Source organism: Dendropsophus ebraccatus, chromosome 12 (genome assembly GCF_027789765.1).
Source record: "Dendropsophus ebraccatus isolate aDenEbr1 chromosome 12, aDenEbr1.pat, whole genome shotgun sequence".
Classification (NCBI taxonomy): domain Eukaryota; kingdom Metazoa; phylum Chordata; class Amphibia; order Anura; family Hylidae; genus Dendropsophus; species Dendropsophus ebraccatus.
This window is the reverse complement of record NC_091465.1, coordinates 61,087,815-61,109,991: the sequence shown is the minus strand read 5'-3', so window position 1 is coordinate 61,109,991 and position 22,177 is coordinate 61,087,815. Positions and strand designations below refer to the sequence as shown.

The following is a 22,177-nucleotide window of genomic DNA, read 5'->3' as shown; positions in this document are numbered from 1 at the left end:
ATAATAAGAGGAAGGCTGTATTCCCAGATTACTAATACCTGGAGCGCATCCTGGTGCTATTATTTACTTACATGTGGGTGAGGTCTTTTGCCTTCAGGCAATTCTAAAAGGAAAAAAAAAGGCGCAACATATCATTCTGTTCAATACAGTCAGGATCGGTGATGTCAGCATATGTTTAAGTAGGGTGTTTTTCACAATACACCCAATAAATGATGGTTCATACTGTCTATTAAAATCAGCAGGGACACTTTGCATGCATATTTTAGTACACAATAAGTGACAGAAATACACATCACATAGTAGTAAAGCTGTCCCCGGAGTGTCTGCTTACTCCTTGTGCTGGATGTGTGGGGGATGTTTGTGTCCTCTGCCCTCTGCCCGGGATCAGCTTTCTTAGAAGTTGTTACACACTTGTTGCTATTGTATTCTGTTTATACTCCCTCTGCATTGTCAGTGAATTGTCTCCTTCCTGTTTCTGCAGGGTAACTTGTGTGTGACACCTCCAGGTTAATCATTGGTGGAGAACAGATATAACAGCCTACCTGGAAGAGGACAAGGAACAAACTCACAGCTCAGCAGAATCCGGAGATTGGCAGAAGCATTCCCCTCCTCGTCTCCATTTACCTCTGTAGGGGCTCGTACTGTGGCTGGCTTCCTCACTGGGAATCCATTTGGCATATGTGAGCTCTGCTGATCTATATATACATAGTTCTGCTAGGACTCTGCTTGCTCTGCCATTTTTAAATGCAGCATTGGTTTTAAGACTCTAGAGATCATCCTTTGGACAGAAGGCAAGATGGGAGCACAAGGGCAGGGATATGGCTACTACAGGACGGTCATCTTCGGGGCCATGTTTGTGGGCTACACCCTATATTACTTCAATCGGAAGACCTTCTCTTTTGTTATGCCATCTGTAATGGAAGAAATAAAACTGGACAAGGATGATTTGGGTAAGTGATGTTTGCTTTACTCCACATATACCATGCTATGTGCATAGAGTTATGAATTCTCTGTATGTTATTGCTCACACACTATATGCAGGGTGCAGGATTAACCTTAACACAGTAACTGAGCCCTCATACCAACCATAAGGTGAATGTCAACTTTTATGCACCTTTTTCCCCAACGGCACATACACGTGACAATTGTTTTTTTTTATTATTTGTTTCTATCATGTACATTGTAATAGCACAATTTGATATGAAAGAAAAAGAGGTTTGGGTAGAGGAATAATTAGATGGTGATTGTACCTTCCTCCTCACCAGCCAGCGCCGGGCACCTCCACTCGGCACATGAACGACAGGGAACACCATTTTGTACAATCCAATGTAAAGAGTAGACGGTGAGTCACGGAAAAGCTCCAGCAATGTTTATTATGTCCACAAGAAATGTCATGTTTTGGCGTTGGATGCAACCACTTTTTTCAAGCGGTTTCAATAAGGTGGTTTAAGCGGCTTGAGAAAGGCGGTTGCATCCACCGAAACATCACATTTTTTGTGGACGTAATAAACATTGCTGGAATTTTCCTTTGATCCTCCGACTACACTGATTTATAACTGTACATTGTTCCAACTTTCAGATGCAAAAAAAATTACTGGGTCACCCCCAGTCACGAGAATGAATGGGTACATTTCTAAATTAGGTGCATTTCCCTACACAGCCAGGTGGCAGGGTGTTTGTGTACAGGAAAATATAACCAAAGGCCTAATTAAATTTAACTGTAAAGGCCCTATTACACTAAATGGTTATTGTCCTTTCTTGGCCGATTACAACTGTTCAGGCTGATAATCATTTAGTGTAATAGCGCATGTTTAAAGCAACGATCAGCCAACATGCACAATGTCGGTTAATCAAGGTCTTTGAACATGCTGAAAGATCACGATCATGTTAAGGATGCTCTGCTTCGCATCGGTCCGTGCAATAGGAGCGGCGGCAGCAGACCAATGACTTCACTGGATGCCCAAACAATCTAAAGATCGCTCGGGTCGCCCTTCCTGCTCCTTCCCACTTGCTGTCTGTGCGTGTAATAGCACAGGCAACGAGCAGTGTACGAGGAGGTAAGCGAGCAATGAGCTGATAGGTCGGCGCTCACTTTCCCTGGAACGCTGTGCCGTGTAATACGGCCTTTACTCTTTCGTTCTCGGGATTCACTGGAGGTCCTAAAGGTCAGACAGAGCTGATCACTGAGTGCATCCCTGCCCCCACCTTTAAGTGACAGCTGTAGTGGTGTACTTAAACTAGAACTTCTGACATGTCATAGCATCATGTCAAAAGTGATTGGTGGGCAGAAGTATTTACCAGACTCCTCCAGTAAGTTGTTGGTTTCAGCCAAGACTGGGTTTACACCTAGACAAGCCCCAAACAAGCATCAAGAAAACACCCCCAAAAATGCCATAAAGCAACAAAAAAATACATTGTTTTCAGCTTAATAGAGAGTCAATGTAAAAAACATCATTAAAATCATTGCTGAAAGATGGGAATGTCTTCAGAGTGAATCTGCATGTGCTCAAACAAAATCAGTGGAAGATTGGAAAAAAAAACCCTGAAAAAAGCATAAAAAAAATACCTGTACTTTAAATACTATGTGTAAAAGTCATGCTAATTTTTTGGAGACCTTTCTAGGTGGTTTCTACATGTGGTTTTTACTTATGTGTTAACATACCCTTGGGTCTCATTCACACATTAGTATTTAGTTTCAAACTTAAAGGGGTACTCCAGAGACTGCTGAATTTTTTTTTGCTAATACATTGCTTTAAAAAAGTTATATTACTTTGCAATATAACTTTATAAAAAGAAAATGTGTATGTTAACTTGCAGCAGTAAGGGGTGACACGACCCATCTGCTGCCACCAACTTTTGTATTGGGAACTACAGGGGTAGGCTGGGTTCACACTAAGTTTTTGCAATCTCTTTTTTTCATCCGTTTTTTTAATGGATGTAATTGTGTACATCCATTTTGATCTGTTTTTCCATTAACTTCCATTATAAAAAGAAGGATCAAAACATGTTTTTTTAACGTACACAAAAATGTACTTGACCTTATTTTTGTGTACGTTAAAAAAATGGAGGCGTTTTGATCCTTTTATTTTTTATAATGTCAATGGAAAAACAAATCAAAACACACAAAAGACTCTGCTCTGTTTAGTGCTGTTCTGGAGCACTTGCGCAGAGCAGGGGATCAGAAACTTCAGGACTTAGATAGCAGTTCCCAAGTCAAACGTTGGTGGCAGCAGAGGGGCCCTGTCATCTTACTGCTGCCAATTAATGGAGGTGTAAAATGGAGGCCAAAGAATGGTCACTGGGAGAAGGTTACCTAGGGATTGCCAGGCAGTGCATCAGTAAATAAGGACAGCATGTAGATCGTGCATCCGTATGTTGTTCATTTCAAAACAGACCCATTGACTACACTGGGAGCCTTTGTGATGGAAAAATTGACCAGATAAGTGCACCACAAATCAGCTACCACACAGATCTGTATTACAAATAGACGTATGGACAACCTCATACGAATCCATGGGTCCTTTTTCTGTCGGTGAATCAGGATTCTGATTCAAAGGGGTACCTCGGCATTAAATAAAACTTTTTTTATATGTTTCTGCCCTATTATAAAACATAAACATCTTATATTTACCTCTCCGCGCTCCTCTGGTGTCCTCCTGTTTCGTCTTCGGGTCCCCTACTGACCACAGCTCCTGCCACTTCCAAGGCAAACTCATCTCTGCAGTGATAGCCTTAGCCATGATGCTGTCCCATCTCAGTCAGTGATTGGCTGAGCAGGCTGTCACTGCTGAGACAAGTTAGTCTTGGAAGTGGTAGCATCTGCGGTCAGCAGGCAATTCAGAGATGCTGCAGGTGGACAACGGGGGAGCCTGGAGAGGTAAGCATAAGATGTTTATTATGTTTTATAATATGGTAGCATCATATAAAAAACGTTTTTATTGCTGGATAACTCTTTTAAGGACAGAAAATACCGCCTTATTAGCATATAAAATTAACTACTAATATCCAGAAAAAACAGCGCTGAGGATTACCATCATCCTAGACACATATCAGCAGGTTAGATGCTTCCAACCTAGTGATAATTTCCCTTTAAATTCCATTACTTCAATATTAGAATGCTAATAGTGTAACATTTATACATGTATTCTGCTACATCCATAGTCAGAGTTCATACACCCGACATCTATTACATGCACATCCACACGGCCTTCAGACTTTCTGTGCAGCCACAACATTGTCTCTTTCTAAACAGCGTTTCCTGTCAGTCTCTGCCATATTTGGCGTGATGCCAGAAGGTTATGCCAGAATATTGCATCACATACATCACTATGTTTATAATCCCTTGATGTAATTGAAAGTGCTTGTTAGGCTGGCTTCACAGGCTGTGGTGCATCCAAGGCCCTGCTGACAGGTCAGAGCAGGTTTTACATTTCCTGCACCTAAAAGCAGTAAAGTTGTGAGTTGCCATGTGGTATTGTAGATAAAACAACCCTAGGGTGCGAATATAAATACTGTCTTTGTAATACAGTTATAAACCTGCACATTTTGCATTTTTTTAAATAAAATAATCATTAATTGTTGAAGAAATGTGAAAATATTTAATTACTAAATACTAAAAAAAGGAAATGCATCATTTAAAATTTAAATTATATAACTAAAATAAGCTTCATGTAACCTGTTGGCAGGGCGTGGGCAAGGTGCCTGAGCCCCCTGTTCCTCTTCCCTGGTAGAAACAGCACTCACTGACAGTAGGTCTGCACAGGCCGCACTGGCCCTTTGGGTTATCCGGCTGGTTTGTAGAATCAGATCTGTCACCAGTCAGATAATTCAGCCCTGTGAGCCCCTGACAGATGTGTGATCTGTTACCATCGCTGATAGGACATCAACATTAACAGGGTCTATAAAAATACACAGCATGAGACCTGTGTACCTCTAAATAATAGACTATACATATTACCTCCATACTGTTAATAAACAATAACCCAGTACTAATGTTATCAATAATACCAAAAGGGGTATAATAAAGGGGGCAAATAATACTGCCACATATTGACTATTACCACTGCATAATTACTAAATAATACTACTATACTGTTAACAAAACACAGTACACCAAGACCCAACTAATACTATCACGTCACAATCACATATTACCACCACATAGTGATTGAATAATACCAACATACTCCTACTAAAAAGAAAATGCTATACAAAGACCAAAATACCCCCATATAGTGACTATATTTTGGTAGATACCACCTCCACATAGGCTTTGTAGACCATATAATGTTACAGTCACATCCAGTGACTACAGCGTGTCTTTTCTAATAGAAGTCATTCTCTTTCCTATTTTTCACCATTCAACTTAGACTGTCATGCCTACTACTTCCAGCCACAACTTGTATCTGCAGAATCTCTCAGAGAAATATCTTAGACTCCCCATATTTCCACCATCATCCTCACCTTTTTTCCCCCACACATAGTGCTCTAAGTGGTATAATGGTCCCCCAGTAGGTAGTTAGGTAGGTGGAAGATAAGTGGTTTCCTACAGTAGGCAGATAGGTGCCTGGTAGGAAGGTGGATCCCCTTGTAGATAGACATGTGCCCCTAGTTGCTAAATAGGTGCACCCAGTATATAGACAGGTCCTCTTTAAAAAAAAAAAAAAACTCACCTTCTCCCTGCTCCTATGCTGTAGGGGGTGGAAATGCTGGGCATGTGCTGTATATATTGAAAAATGATAATTACTCAACTCCCAAGCAAAAGGTTTACAAATCTAAAAGTATGTGAAGATGCTCTTAACCCCTACCTGACACTGTGATTAGTTACATGATGTGATACCATATAACGTCTCTTTAAGGCTGGTTACACTCTTATTTTGGAAGCCACTCTACTTTGGTGAAATGCTAGACCCCATTGAAGTCAGAGGGGCTCACTGGGTACTGTTGGCGTCTGGCATGCAGTAGATCTGTCATGGGTTGTCCTAAAAGTTAGGGCCTACTTGTACTGTATCTGTGGTCACTCTGTCCCAGTTACAAAATGTATGTTTTTTTTTTTGTTTTTTTTTTACATAGCTTTACATAGGTTCCCAAATCCAAACTGTATAATGGAAACTGAATTACACCATGGGACAAAGTAGAAAATGATGGTTACACACCTTAAATGTTAACACATCTTGTTTGGCCAGTTTATCCAGGCCCACCTATACAGTCATCTGCAGGAAACCTAGTACTAAGGTCAGGGCCGCCGATAAGGCAGTATAACTGGTACTGCCGTATGGGGCCCGGACCCTAAGAGACATGGGGGGGGGGCCCGCCGTCCGCTGCCCCCCGTCCGCTACGCTAGGGGGGCCCGCACGGCCCCCCTTGCCACCTGTGCCTAGTCCGCGCCGGGAGGGGGGGGGAGGGGGGGTGACGGAGCGGCCGGGAGAAGGATGGACAGGCAGGCTGGTTCGCTCCCCCCATGCAGCGCCGGGGTCCGGGGTGCGGGGCAGGTGTTGAGCTTCCGGCACACACAGTGTGACAGAGGCCGGAAGCTCCCAGCTGCAGCCCCGCGGTCCCGGATCTTCTCTCCTGCTCGGCGGCGCTCACGTGATGTGACGTCATCGCCGAGCAGGAAAGAAGATTCGGGACCGCGGGGCTGCAGCTGGGAGCTTCCGGCCTCTGTCACACTGTGTGTGCCGGAAGCTCAACACCTGCCCCGGACCCCGGCGCTGCATGGGGGGAGGGAACCAGCCTGCCTGCCTGCCCATCCTGCTCCCCTCTGCCCGCCCCCGGCCCCCCTGCATCCTCAGCTGCTCCCCTGCTGGGGGGCAGCCTCTCCCCTGCCCCCCAGCCTCTCCCCTGCCCCCCCCCAGCCTCTCCCCTGCCCCCCCCCCCAGCCTCTCCCCTGCCCCCCCCCAGCCTCTCCCCTGCCCCCCAGCGTCTCCCCTGCCCCCCAGCCTCTCCCCTGCCCCCCAGCGTCTCCCCTGCCCCCCAGCCTCTCCCCTGCCCCCCAGCCTCTCCCCTGCCCCCCAGCGTCTCCCCTGCCCCCCAGCCTCTCCCCTTCCCCCCAGCCTCTCCCCTGCCCCCCAGCCTCTCCCCTGCCCCCCAGCGTCTCCCCTGCCCCCAGCCTCTCCCCCTGCCCCCCGCAGCCTCTCCCCTGCCCCCCAGCGTCTCCCCTGCCCCCCAGCCTCTCCCCCTGCCCCCCAGCCTCTCCCCCTGCCCCCCCCAGCCTCTCCCCTGCCCCCTAGCGTCTCCCCTGCCCCCCAGTCTCTCCCCCTGCCCCCCCCCAGCCTCTCCCCTGCCCCCCCCCAGCGTCTCCCCTGCCCTTCAGCGTCTCCCCTGCCCCCCAGCCTCTCCCCCTGCCCCCCCAGCCTCTCCCCTGCTCCCCAGCGTCTCCCCTGCCCCCCAGCCTCTCCCCCTGCCCCCCCCAGCCTCTCCCCTGCCCCCCAGCGTCTCCCCTGCCCCCCAGCCTCTCCCCCTGCCCCCCCCAGCCTCTCCCCTGCCCCCCCCCCCAGCGTCTCCCCTGACCCCTCAGCCTCTCCCCCGGTCCCCAGCCTCTCCCCCCTGCATTCTCAGCCTCTCCCCCTAACCCTCAGCCTCTCCCTTGCCCCCCAGCGTCTCCCCTGACCCCAGCGTCTCCCCTGACCCCCCAGCGTGTCCCCTGACCCCAGCGTCTCCCCTGACCCCTCAGCCTCTCCCCCGGTCCCCAGCCTCTCCCCCCTGCATTCTCAGCCTCTCCCCTGACCCCCCAGCCTCTCCCCTGACCCCCCAGCCTCTCCCCTAACCCCCCAGCCTCTCCCCTAACCCTCAGCCTCTCCCCTAACCCCCCCAGCCTCTCCCCTGCCCCCCCCAGCCTCTCCCCTGCCCCCCCCAGCCTCTCCCCTAACCCCCAGCCTCTCCCCCTAACCCCCAGCCTCTCCCCCTAACCCCCAGCCTCTCCCCTGCCCCCCCAGCATCCAGTGTATGATGCACCTAGGATCCAACTACAACAGCTGCAGGCACTACAACTCCCAGCATGTACTGACAGTCTGCAGCACTCAGGATATGCTGGGAGTTGTAGTAAAGTAGTACAATCCTCTGATAACTGCGGCTGTAGACAGATGTATTGCTGGACCTTCAGGGCTGATGGTTGTCACCCACAGATTGCAGCCACCAGGAGACTCTGCACACAGTGATTTATTAAAGGGTTGTCCTCTCAGAGACTACAACTCCCAGGCCTCCTTCCTTCCTCCATCACGTGTTTGATGAGAACAGCGGGCATCAAGCAGAGCGGCACCCAAGTGCCAGGGTATATACCATGCATGTACAGCAACGTGGGGGGGGGGGGGCGCCTCTGCGTGCAAAGTGCCTAGGGAAGCATGAACTCTAAATACAGGCCTGCTCACCGCCATGTATTCGCTATCACTGGCTTGGGTGAGCTAAACTAGTCTGCCTGGGGGGGGGGGGGTGATTTGTATATGCTCACTAACATGGAACAGCCTCATTATATTAGCCTTATCAACATATTCTATGTTAGTGAGCATACCGGGGGGGGGGGATATTGGTGAACATATACAAATCAAACAGCCCCCCCCCCCAGACCCTCAAAATTCAATAACCCCAAACGGGGCATTGCCTAGTACTCAACAGCATTCTGAATACAGGGGAACCCCTACCCCACTCTTGTATAAGTTTTAGTCTCCATCATAATGAGCCCCGCTGGGCTTGTAGACACGCTATAAATTGTACGTTGCAAGGGTGAATATAATGCACTGCATACAGAGCACAAGAGACAGCTATACAAGTAAGTGTCTGTATGGTGACATTTACATTGCACCTTGTTCACATTTAGTTTCTACAATTTTATAACTGTATAACAGAGGTTACATTTTAAGCCACTGGGAAATGAGCCAGTTCTCTAGAATTAATCTGAACCAAATTATACCTCCCAGCAAGGCGTGGGTCGAACACACAATTTTTTTTTTTTTTTATTAATGTGGGGGGCCCAGACACTTTGGTTGTATGGGGCCCCGAAATTCCTGATGGCGGCCCTGACTAAGGTCAACTTCTGCATTGTTGAAAAGCCAGTTAAACAGAAATGGCCCCAGCACAGGTCCTTGTGATATGACACATATAACAGCGTGATACATTTTAACTACTCTTTGGCTTTGGATATATGGTATTTTAGCCAACTATGAGTACAATTTTATACATTGTGCTATCCAGGCCTGTTAACCATATCTAATAATAATAATAATAATAATAATAATATTATTATTAAGTCAAAGTATTTTATATTTACTAGCAGTCCTTTGTCAGATGGCTACTCACTGGTTTAGCTAGTGCATAGCTAATACTAGTGGGTCCCACGCCTGTGGGACAGGCCGCATAAGGCATATGGATGTATGGAGATTATTAGGGAGAACCTGTGAGGTCCATGGGGCCCCAGGACAGGGGAGAAAAACAGCATTCTGCTTCTAGTTACGTTTACCGCACCTTCCTCCTACTCAGACCCATTTGCAGGATCAAGCTCTGCTGTTAGGCTGTCAATCAGGTCTGACTGGTGGGAGGCAGATACAGTAAGCATTACTGGAAACAGTTGTGTCTCCTCCTCAATGACTAGATAAAAGTTATGTCCAGCATTTAAAAGGATTAGAAAAAGAAAGCTACTTTCTTACAAAAACAGCACCACACCTGTCCTTGGGTGCGGTATTACAACTCTGCTTCATTCACTTTAATGGAACCGAGCTGCAAAACAACACCCAAACTGGAGACAATAGTGGTACTGTTTCTGGAGCAAAGCAGCCATGTTTTTCTAAGCCTGGAGAATTCCTTTAAAGTTCATTTGCTATGGGATCACAGTGTTAAAAGGATGTTCTTCTCACCTTTCAGGTCCTGGGGCTCATCCTGGAGGCTCTGTGGACCTGACAGGTTCTCTTTAGTATGTTGATACTTATTGGAATGTTTGGCCTATTTAGATATGCTAATTCTGTAAATGTAATGCATGAGCATTAGGCTTGATAGCTAGATCAATAAATATGTAACCAACAATCTGTTACCCACAGGTCTTATCACCAGCAGCCAGTCGGCAGCCTATGCCATAAGCAAGTTCATCAGCGGGGTTCTGTCTGATCAGATGAGTGCTCGATGGCTCTTTTCTTCGGGCCTCTGTTTGGTGGGTCTGGTGAACGTCCTGTTTTCCTGGAGTTCCAGTGTTACAGTCTTTGCCATCCTCTGGTTCTTCAATGGTCTCGCACAAGGACTTGGGTGGCCACCTTGTGGGAAGGTTCTCCGGAAGGTAAGTGTACAGCTATTTTTTTCAAATGAAATTTTGTAAAAAAAAAAATATATATTATAAGTAATTTACTCATGATTAAGAACTTATACTTTATTCACTTGCCCAGCTACAAACACTACAGGAAATGGAGGTACTGTGATCTTCTGAGGATCTGACCTAATACGGCTGTATTTTTGGGTCCGTATTGTGGGTGCACTAATGACTTCAGATAACAGCTGTCAGTTTAGATCATCAGACCTGCGTTCGGGCAGGGACTGCGTCTACATTTAATTTTGTCCTGTTCCAAGTTGATGTGCAGGTCTTTCAAGTCTTGTGAACTAAATGCAGGAAAATGCATCTGTTTATTGATACCAAAAGAGAAGTTTGTAGCTATCTACTTTTGTCTCATTTTCTATTGTTAAATATCACGCTTCTTTTTCTATTACTTTATAGTGGTTTGAGCCGTCACAGTTTGGCACATGGTGGGCAGTGCTGTCATGCAGTATGAACCTCGCAGGAAGTCTCGGTCCTATTATTGCAACTCTAGTCGCAGCTAGTTACAGCTGGCGCAGTACACTGTCTTTCTCAGGTCTCATCTGTGTCGGAGCCTCAGTCATATGCCTTATACTTATCAAGAATGAGCCATCCGATGTGGGGCTAAAGAATATCGAGCCAGGTCCTAAGAAAGGGAAGAAAGGTGAACACATCTTATTTTGTACCTAGATGTTTATAACCTACATGTATGATACATTGGTTCATCAATCCCAACACCGTAAGAGGAAGTACGAGCAAATAGATTTCTATTTGCCAGTAGTCTTCATTACGGCGTGTTTAGGAGCTTGCCACGGGCAGATTTAGTACTAACTTTACTGGGGACTCTATACATCTGTCTGCGGTGAGCTCCCATAACATTTTAAACCCATGTAGAATATCAAACAAAGTGGTATCCATAGTTATTTAGTTTTATCAAAGTATAAGTATAAGGGTCCCTGTTGACATCTCAAAACTTCTGCGGCCATTAAGTGGCCCAAGGGGTATTTACTGTTTTTAAAGACAGACACAAGGACATCCTAATCAGGGACCACGCTGTATCCATGTTTTCTTGGGCTCCATAGGGCTGCAACCAACTTCCTCATGCACCAGTATTCAAATGCCAAACGATCAGACTTGAGAATGTGCAAGTTGTGACTATCTCTAAGGGTCCTATTAGATGAAGCGACTTTTCACTTTCGCCGGTTGCAAGCGTGAGTGCACCGAGTGCGAGCTATTAACAAACGATTTGTTAAGGATTAACATTTGCCATGGCACTGTAATGATTGTAATGAAGTGTTTATCACATGATAAGTTAGAGTAATGTTAATGTCTAGGATGTGAGTGGTTGTGATCTCACATAATGCTGACTAGTACAAAGTCTGTGGCAGTGTGTACATATGAAAAATATACCATTAAAGGCCTCGTCTACACGTTTCATGATTATTTTCTGGTCCATACATTACATTTGCGGATCCGTAATTTTGCGGATCCTATAGACTTCTATTGAGTAATCTGATCTACAGTTATGGTCCATATTAGAACATGTCCTATTTTTTTTGCAGATAGTGTGAATCGCCCTATAGAAATCAGTGAGCTCTGATTGAGTCTATCCGTAATTGCGGATTCACAATTACGGACAAAATTATGCAGCATGTGAATAGGGCCTTTGAATTACTGACTCATGTTAATGTGTCTAAATGGAAACAAAGAAGGTTTATTGTAATATATACACCACGATGAATGTGAGGAGTCTCTGGACCTTGTACCTGCTTTATTTGATGTTTTACTTAGTAACATCCCTTCTGCTTTTGCCTATACCAGGTTCCCAATCTTCAGATGAGACAACCCTGAAGGAGTTCCTGCTATCTCCTTACCTGTGGTTGCTGTGTGCCGGGTACTTGGTGGTGTTTGGAGTGAAGACATGCTGTACAGATTGGGGGCAGCTCTTCTTGATTCAGGACAAGGGCCAGTCTGCCTTGATAGGTTAGTGACAGACATAGCTGATGAAATGTATTACAAAACTCTAAAGAAATCCTCTCATTCTGATATGTAAGAAAAAGCCAAATATGTATTTTTTTGTCCTGCGTCACCACTATAATGTCACATGCCGACTTCAGGAACTGAATAGCCTTTTTTAAAGGGATACTCTGGCCATTTAATTTTTTCTCTATAGTGCTGGGGCGGCCAAAAAAAATAACAGACATGCTATTTACCTAACCACACTCCCCACGGGTGATGTCTTCAGGTCCCTTATAGGAGGATTTAAAGGAGTAATTCACCAAGAAAAATGTATCTCAGATCAACTGGTGCCATAAAGTGCCAGAGATTTGTAATTCACTTCTATTAAAAAATCTTAAGTCTTCCAGTACTTATCAGCTGCTGTGTGTCCAGCAGGAAGTGGTGTTTTCTTTCCAGTCTGACAGTGCTCTCTGCTGCCACCTCGGTCCATGTCAGGAACTGTCCAGAGCAGTAGCAAATCCCCATAGAAAACCTCTCCTGCTCTCTAGACTGGAAATAATACAACTTCCTGTTGGGCATACAGCAGCTGATAAGTACTGGAAGGCTTGAGATTTTTTAATAGAAGTAAATTACAAATCTCTGGCACTTCATGGCGGCAGTTGATTTGAAAGAAAAATTTTTTTGGTGGACTACCCCTTTAAGCACATATGATCTTTATATTGGTGTTTACTCACTTTTACATTCGTCTCTTACAGGAAGTTCATACATGAGTGCTCTAGAGGTGGGAGGTCTAATAGGAAGCATTGCTGCTGGATTACTGTCTGACCGTGCTGTGGCAAAAGTAAGAACTATGCATCCCAAATGCATCTATTTTTGTAAAAGCCTGAAAACAGCTAGCATAATAAGGTCCATTATAGATGTCTATAACATGGCCTCATTACCTGGACCTCTACCAGGTCTACTGGTCTAAGCTTAAACTATCATAGAACCTCCTACGCCATAGGTCTCCAAACTGTGGCCCTTAAGCTGATGAAATACTACATTTCCCATCATGCCTGGACAGCCAAATCCAAAGCTTTAGCTGTCAGGGCATGATGGGAATTGTGGTTTTGCAACAGCTGGAGGGCCGCAGTTTTGAGACCCATGCTTTACACCCTGGTCAGTAGAACTATCGAATGTGTGTACTGCAGCTATAACATGCTAAAATCTAAAAGTGAGGCAGAGCGCTTTAAGATTTTACATCAGTTAAACTGAAGGCAGGCCGGGCCGCCCCCAGTGGGAGGAAACGCCCTCCCCACTGTGTTGTGGCTCTATTGATTATAATGGAGCCGCGTAACAGAGGAGTGAGGGTTACCTTCCGCAGTGGGGGGGGGGGGGCTGTTTTTGTGCTTCAGTGGATGGTGACCGGAAATAGACTGGTGCCGTGCACAGGAAGCGGGCCGCAGTTCGTACATTCACTTTAAAGGAGTAATTCACCAAGAAAAATTTATCTCAGATCAACTGGTGCCCGAAAGTGCCAGAGATTTGTAATTTACTTCTATTAAAAAATCTCAAGTCTTCCAGTACTTATAAGCTGCTGTAAGTCCTGCAGGCAGCGGTGTATTCTCTTCAGTCTGACCCAGTGCTCTCTGCTGCCACCTTTGCCCATGACAGTAACTGTCGTAAGCAGTAGCAAATCCCCATAGAAACATTTTTGGTGAACTATCCCTTTTAAAACAAGATCTGTTCCAATCAGGAATTCCCTCCGCACCAAAGCTTTGGGAGAACTTTCTGATTACATGGTTCAATTTCATCCTGTTGTTACCACTAATATTGCAGCTTCAGGCCCCCTGAATGAAGCTTAAAGGTTACCTGTCTATAGAGAAAACTTAAGATATGTCACAGAGAGTTATCAAAAGTTTTAAAGGGGAACTATCAGCAGGTTAGACGAATTTACCCTGCTGATATGTCTGTGTTGCACAGGAGACGTCGAGGCGGAAGGTATGTCTCTTGCCTTCCTACTCAGCACCGTTCCAGTGCAGTTAGCTGTGTGGTCCACGGTCAGGAGCACTGCCCGCCCCCATAGTTCCGGGGGCAGGCAGTGCTCCTAACGGTCCCACCGGACTGTGGAGCACATGGCTAACTGCATCAGAACAGCATCGAGAAGGAAGGTAAGAGACATACCTTCCTCCTCCTTGGCATCTTCTTGCAATAGGGACGTATCGGCAAGTTAGATTTGTCTAAATCAGTCGGGATCTGAGCCAGGGGAAGTATGGGACTAGCTGAAATATGGATGCAGATCAGTCAGAGTGCTTCTTTAAACAGACACTGCACAAAGTGAAGGAAGCAGAAAAGGGATACTGAGGTTGTGAGAGACAGATTATATTTTGTAATTATAGTGCTTGAAAAAGCACTATATTATAATTACACTTATATTAACTTGTTTCTCTTTGGATGATGTCCTTTTCACTGTCGTTGTTAGGCGGGTTTGAGAAACTATGGCAACCCTCGGCATGGTCTGCTTCTATCTATGATGGCTGGAATGGTTGTGTCTTTGTTTCTGTTCCGTGTAACAGTCACTCCAGGATCACCAAAGGTAACATAAAGCTTGTGCAAAATGTTTACAAATGGCTCCAGTTGATTCCCATCTTTACCCTGCCATTATACCTAGTACAGTGCTTGCTTGCTCACCTTATTCTCTATATGCTTAAAATGTATACTCTTTTCTTCTTAGCTTTCTACATTCTCTCAGGTTGATGGGATCTTGTCTCTCGCTCTCCACCCTCTCGCTGAGATGTCCAATCTGAATGAACAAGAGGTTTCTGTCTTTCTTGAATTAATCTGTTGTCTCTTTTCCATCTGACTAAAAATTTGAAATTGCTGCATCTTTTCTGGCATTGAGATTTAGTCTTAAATAGGCACTGTAATTTGCACAGATCAATAGTACAAGCGAAAATAAGAAATTTTGTAATATATCTTATCAGACAAAACTCCTGTTATTAAGCATCAGCCCTCTCCACCCCTCCTTTTTAGGAACGATATGAGTGCCGAAAATCTCTGTACAGCATTAAATAATATATTGGCACTAAATAAAAAAGGGAATTAAATATAAAGGTTATTTTAAATATTTTTTCAATATTTTTTTTGCCTCATTGTTGATGTAGATCCATAGCAATAATATTATATTCTTATTATGGTAGGTGTGGATCCTCATTCTTGGAGCAGTCTTTGGTTTTTCCTCGTATGGTCCCATAGCTCTGTTTGGAGTTATTGCTAATGAAAGTGCCCCTTCCAATTTCTGTGGAACTTCCCATGCCATTGTGGCCCTCTCAGCTAATAGTAAGTTGTAAAGCTTTTTTTCATTCTATTCATACTTTTTTTTACGTAAGCTATTTATCACTATTCATTTTTATTTAACCCCTTGCCTCCGCAGCCTGTTTTGGCCTTAATGACCAGGGCCTATTTTTCAAATCTGACCTGTCTCTCTTTATGTAGTAATAACTCTGCGATGCTTTTAACAATCGCGGTTATTCTGAGATTGTTTTTTTCGTGACATATTCCTCTTTATGTTTGTGGTATACTTTGGTTGATACACTCAGTAGTTTTTTGTAAAAAACACAACATTTGCGCAAAAATTTGAAAAATGTATGTTTCTTTATCTTCAAAACTCTCTTTTCCTAAGAAAGATAGTCATGCCACATGAACTGATTATTACTGCAACATCTATAACATCTCTGCTTTATGGTGACGTCATTTGGTGAACGTCCTTTTACTTTTTAGGTTGTTAGAGGACTTCGAAATTTTGCAGCGATTTTTCAAATTTTCAGGAAAATTTCAAATTCTGATTTCATTAGGGACCAGTTTAGTTCTGTAGTGGATTTGTGGGGCCTGTATGTTAGTTACCCCCATAAATCTCTCCACTGTAAAAACTGCACCCCATAAAGTATTCAAAGTAACCTTTCATAAGTTTATTAACCCTTTAGGTGTTTTGCAGAAATTTAAGCAAGTTGGAGGGGAAATTTTACATTTTCATTTTTTTGGCAGATATTCCATTTGAATCCATTTTTTTCCTCTAACACAGCAAATACTAACTGAGAAATGGAACTAAATATTTATTCCACTTATTCTAGTGTTTCTAGTAATCCCCCATATGTGTCCGCAGTGCGTCACCTGTCTCAACCACAGACCTCAGACATGACAGAGGCCTGGGGAATTTTGGGGCCTTTTTTTATTTCAGGTTTTTTTTTAGCCATTATACCATGTCACAGAGGCCTTGTGGTGCCAAAATATTTGTGTAAGACAAGTTGACGTTTCCATCTGTACCATTCGGGGGGACATGTGACACCGATAATTTTTTAATAAATTTTTTATGAGGTGGTACGAATAAAAAACACTATTTAGCAGCTGTTTTTCACCATTTTTTTGTACGCCGTTTACTATACGTTACATATGACATGTTATCTTTATTCGTCAGGTCGGTACGATTACAGTGATATCCATATTATATAACTTTTGTAATAGTTTATGGCATTTATACTTTCTAAACTGTTTGTGTCTTGCATATTGTAAGAGCAGTAATATTTAAACTTTTTCACCAATGTAGTTATGTGAGGGCTTTTTTTTTGCGGCATAAGCTGACGCTTTTAGTGGTTCACCTTTTGGGTACATGTGACTTTTTGATAGGTTTTTCCTTTATTTTTTAGGGGTCGGGATTAACAAAAAATTTTCATTTTTGTTAGTTTTTTATTTATTTTTTTAATGGCGTTAATCGGGTGGAATAATTAATGTAACGGGTTAATATACAGGGTCATTACGGACGCGGCGATACCAAATATGTGTATCTTATTTATAGGGGATCATTTATAAAGGGGGATAGGGAATGTGTATATTTATTTAATTTATAAATATTTATTTATTTATTTTTATTATTCATTTATTTATTATGTATTTATTTAATTAATTTATTGTAATTAATTATTTCTTTAATTATGTATGTATATATGTATGTGTTAACTGTTTTTTTTTTTTACTTTCACTTTTTCACATATATAATGCATTACAGCACATGATCAGTGCTGTAATGCATTATATATTGAATGATCTGTCAGTGTTACACACTGACAGATCATTCAAATGATCAGGTCCCTGCCTCAGTGCAGGGACCCGATCATTAGAAATCATAGCAGCCCAGACGCACTGGAAAGCGTCTGGGTTGCTATGGATACCCTCCCGGAGTCGCGCGATTGTTCGCGCGGCTCCGGGGGGAGTGACTGCAGAGGGAGCCGGGGGAGCAGGGGGAAAGGGGGGGAAGCACGGGGGGGGGGGGTTCGGAAGAGGAAGGGCAGCCTGGGGGGAGCGCAGCTTCCTCCCAGGCACCCGATCGGCGGCGGGGGGGGCGGCTCAGGATGGGGGCGCATGGGGAGGGGGCGGCCACGTAGGGGAGCACGGGGAGGTGGCGGCTGCATGGGGGGCTCAGCAGCAGAGAAGGGGAGCCTGGGGGGAGCGCAGCAGCATGTGCCGCAGCCTCCTCCCAGGCACCCGATCGTCAGGCAGGAGCATATCTTCCCATAGATGCTGCGGTTGCACCGACCGCGGCGTCTATGGGGTTAACTGCCCGGGGGGAGCACGGCTCCTCTCTGGGCAGTGGCAGCGGGAGGAGGCTGTGTGAGACAGCCTCCTCCCGCTGCCAGATCTCACCTAGGGACAGAGGGGGGAGGCAGGGAAAGCATGACGTCCAGGGACGTCATGATGCATTCTGAGACTGCTTTTCATGACGTCCCTGGACGTCATATTGGGGGAAGGGGTTAATGTCAATTTTTACTGTTAAAATCTCACCAAGGCTTTTACCATAATTCAGTTCCACCTATCTCCAGAGTGGAAATCACAATTCTGCCAACTTGATATCTGAAATTTTCCAGCATACCTTGCCACCGGTTCTGTTCTGTGTCCTCTGTCAGGGTGGGTTTAGACTACGGAATTCTCGCGGAAAAATTCCGCCGAATTCCGTGCCGCGTGCCTTTCCACCCGTGCCATAGACACCATTCTATGCACGGGCGGATTCCGCCGAAAGAATTCTTAACAACCGGGCTTCTTCCCTGAAGAAGCCCGGTTGTGGTGAAACGTACGTAGGGACAGCTGTGACCCTCATAGGACAGATGGGTGAGTGGTATTACGGTTTATGATTACTTATGTGTGTCTTGAGCCATACGATTGCTGGAATAGCAGGTCTACTCTGAGGGAGGACACACCAGTGGGGTTTACTATCTTTTATTTTTGATCACCCATCTATCCTATGTTGTTGTCTATTTTATATGTATGGTACCTGGTTGTTTTTTAAATACTTTTTAATGATATTTTATATGAAATCTCTATCATGTTATTATTATAATTGTGATAAATAAATTTTGCAGTGATTCAGAATCTATGCCCATGGTTGTTTTTGTATTCATCTTTATGGTGGGTTTTTCTGGTATTCGAGTGGAGTGACACCCATAGCTGTAACTAATTAGTAAGCTATACTGTGAATTGGGGTGATTGAGTCCCTCTGCCGTGAACCTTTGTGTATATAGCTCAATTATCATGCAGCAAGGGTTGCATGGACATTGTTAGCTATTTAAGACTGTAAAGATATAAAATAATAAAAATAAACTCACCTGCCCACATGCCGTCTATGTCCTGTAGCCTTGTCTGTGGGATTCCCTGGTCACAGCAACTGCATCTCACACTTCTGGTCCAGTCTCTGAGACGGGACAGCGCAGTGGCCAGTGATTGGCTCAGCGGCCTGTCACTTCAGAGACTGGTTCGGAAGTGCGTGAGGTGGCTACAGTGAGTCGGAAATCACAGAAAAAAGGCAGCAGGACACCGGGGGAATGTATTATTTTCTTTACCTGCCATTAACTGTCGACCGTGCATCACTATGACACATGCGTGGCCGATGATCAGTTCCTGTACTACAGTGAGCAGTATTGTAAATGTCTTTAGGGTACAAACCCACTTGGCGGGTCTGCAGCGAGTCTCCATGCTGCGTTTTTGCAGCGAGACTCGCTGCAGATCCCGGCCCTATGCTTTTAATGGCAGACAAACACGCAGCAAGGATGTACATCCCTGCTGCGAGTTTGTCTGCAGCCCACCCCATTAACCCCCCGGCCGCCGGAGCTGATACTTCACCTGATCCCAGCTCCGGCGGGTCCCGATGTCTTCAGCAAGCCGGATCGGGGACCAGGTGAAGTATATGCTCCAGCCGGCCGCCCGATCGCCCCCCCCCCCCCCCCCCCCCGCAGCACCGATTGCCCCCCTGCAGCCCCGGCCGCTCGATCGGGGGGGCGTGCGATCGTTGCTGCGGGGGGGCGTGTGATCGGTGCTGCTGGGGGGCGTGTGATCGGTGCTGCAGGGGGGGCGGATCGGGCGGCCGGGGGGGGCGATCGGGCGGCCGGGGCTGCGGGCGGCTGGCTGGAGCATATACTTCACCTGGTCCCCGCTCCGGCTTGCTGAAGACATCGGGAACCGCCGGAGCCGGGATCAAGTGAAGTATCAGCTCCGTGGCCGGGGGATTAATGGGGCGGGCTGCAGACAAACTCTCAGCAGGGATGTACATCCCTGCTGCGTGTTTGTCTGCCATTAAAAGCATAGGGCCGGGATCTGCAGCGAGTCTCGCTGCAAAAACGCAGCATGGAGACTCGCTGCAGACCCGCCAAGTGGGTTTGTAACCTTAAAGGGATTGTCCAGCGTAAATCTTTTTCTTTCAAATCAATTGGTGCCAGAAAGTTATATACATTTGTAATTTACTTCTATTCAAAAAATCTAAAGTCTTCCCATAATTATTAGCTGCTGTATGTCCTGCAGGAAATGTTTTATTTTGTGTCTGCACCGCACACGTGTAGAAATAGTGAAGAGGACCAGGTAAGTAAATATGTACAATATGTTCCCTGCAGTCCAGGTCACTAAAAAAAAAAAGTTTCAGGTGGGGACAACCCCATTTATGCTAGATTTAGCTAATACTTGTTATGCTGAATGGCAGCTCATTTTTCTTTTTTTGCTAAACCTATTGTTTTTTTTCTTCACAGTTGGAGGTTTTCTTGCTGGATTACCTTTCAGCACAATTGCCAAATATTATGGTTGGGATACAGCTTTCTGGGCAGCTGAGGTGACCTGTTTAGGAGTAACCATAGTCTTCTTTCTGCTGAGGAACATCCAGACCAAGATGGGACGCTTGCCGAAAAAATCTGATTGAGACGCAATTCAAGAATCCTCCCCTAACTACTTGCAAGAACTGGAAACAGAAAATCAGGAAGAGAAGGCAGGGGGAGTTGATTCTGAGTTATCAAAAGAACTCCTTTCTGAGGATTTAAGAATTATAACTAACTGTGCCAAGCAAGCAATCTGGCCTTTCCCCATTCTATCTCAGATGTATTCCACCTGCAGGACACCCGAGGACTCCTCCTCTTCCTGTGTTCACGAAAGAAAAGTGGCACCTAATATTTCAGAGTCCGGTGAAACACTGAGATGAGGAGATCTCTAAAAACGCGTGGAACTTGAATCTAGTGTACTGGTTCACGTGAAATCCTACTGTCCTTCTACATTTCATGGAAGAGCCTTTAGTGATAAGCAGTCAGGTACACATTTCATAGCACTATATGTGAAACAGTATTTACCTACACAAAGAAAATATATGGTTTGGTTTAACCTACATCACCATGACAAGATTCCTGTTTCTAGAAGTTATACTGTTAGAAAGTTAGCCATACCGCCACTTTAAGTTTCATGACTTAAGGTGGTAGTTTGTTCTTTTAGCAATTTTTTTTTAGTATAATGGAAAGTAAAGAATTTTCTATTATATTTTCTTCGCTATAAGAAAAGATGCCTGACATAAGGTTACTAAGAAATGTGACTTTTTTTGTATGTGCCTCAGTATGATTAGCAGATACTGATGGACAAGAGCAGAACAGGCCTCTCCCTATGACCTAGGATCTAGGCAATAATAAAACAAAATGGTAATAAAAATATAAAAGATTTTCTTGGTGAAGGTATTAAATATATAACTGGATAACCAAGAGTCTTTTACTGAAAGCTGCATAAACTAGAAATGGAAGTAACTGGATCATGGAAGCATATTACTAGACACAAGAAACAATACAGATATTATGTCAAGTCATGATGCTCTCAAGTTATAAAATTAAAGCTAGGTGAGGGAAAAAAAAAGAAAAAAAGTCCGGCTAGCAGCATTATCTACAGAACAGTGGTGAATTTTGGTGTACAATTTACTGCTATACCAGGGCACAAGGCATGTAAATGTGTTTAAAGAAACCCCTAGTGGATTGGAGGACATGGTGGAGATGTGATGGGATTTTCACCCATTGTAATATAAAAGCAAGATCAGCTGTGAACTCTGGAAGTAGCACATACTGTGTAGATTTTACTGTAGATTTCATGCCACGCCTCAATGTATTCTATCAGCTGTATGTAAATAACCTTACACTAAAATAAAAATATTAATGGTGGGAAGGGGATTTTGGTGTCTGGTTGCATTAAGTTATTGTCTTTAGCCTTACATTTTATTACTTTAAAGGGGTTATCTAGGATTAGAAAAAGCATTGCTATTTTCTTGCGAAAACAGCACCACCCCTGTCCCCAGGCTGTTTGTAGTATTACAATTCAGCTCCTTTCACTTCAATGGAAAAAAACCTACAAAGTCACACCCAAACTGGAGACAAGAGAGGTGCCGTTTCTAGATGAAAGCGGCCATGTTTTCTATGCCTTTAACTGCTTCTGCGGTCAGTGCTATACCCATGAAAAATATGACCACTGTTGGAATTGGAAGGCAAGAATAGAAAGTGATGATTAAAAAAAAAACAAAAAAAAAACAACATTTTTGATTAATCCCAGTGCAAAAAGCACCAACATGTTGAAGCTTGATTCTGGTGTAAAGTAAGCCAGCTAATAGTTGGTCTGTTACATGGGGCAATTATCATC

The 22,177-nt window shown here is 44.6% G+C and overlaps 1 protein-coding gene across 3 annotated transcripts in view; it reads left to right on the top strand.

Annotated features, from left to right (window-relative positions):
• SLC37A4 (solute carrier family 37 member 4) overlaps positions 1-21,714 on the top strand; it is a 33,598-nt gene extending 11,884 nt beyond the window's left edge. For 2 of the 3 annotated variants that reach the window (XM_069946457.1, XM_069946456.1), the window contains exons 2-10: positions 482-950; positions 10,026-10,258; positions 10,691-10,934; positions 12,092-12,253; positions 12,985-13,070; positions 14,691-14,804; positions 14,943-15,026; positions 15,409-15,547; positions 20,272-21,714. In XM_069946457.1, the coding sequence (XP_069802558.1) occupies positions 797-950; positions 10,026-10,258; positions 10,691-10,934; positions 12,092-12,253; positions 12,985-13,070; positions 14,691-14,804; positions 14,943-15,026; positions 15,409-15,547; positions 20,272-20,438 (1,383 nt within the window). In that variant the 5' untranslated portion in view covers positions 482-796 and the 3' untranslated portion in view covers positions 20,439-21,714. The remainder of the gene's footprint in view (positions 1-481; positions 951-10,025; positions 10,259-10,690; positions 10,935-12,091; positions 12,254-12,984; positions 13,071-14,690; positions 14,805-14,942; positions 15,027-15,408; positions 15,548-20,271) is intronic. The other variant, XM_069946459.1, reaches the window with a different exon arrangement.
• The last annotated feature ends 463 nt before the right edge of the window (positions 21,715-22,177 follow it).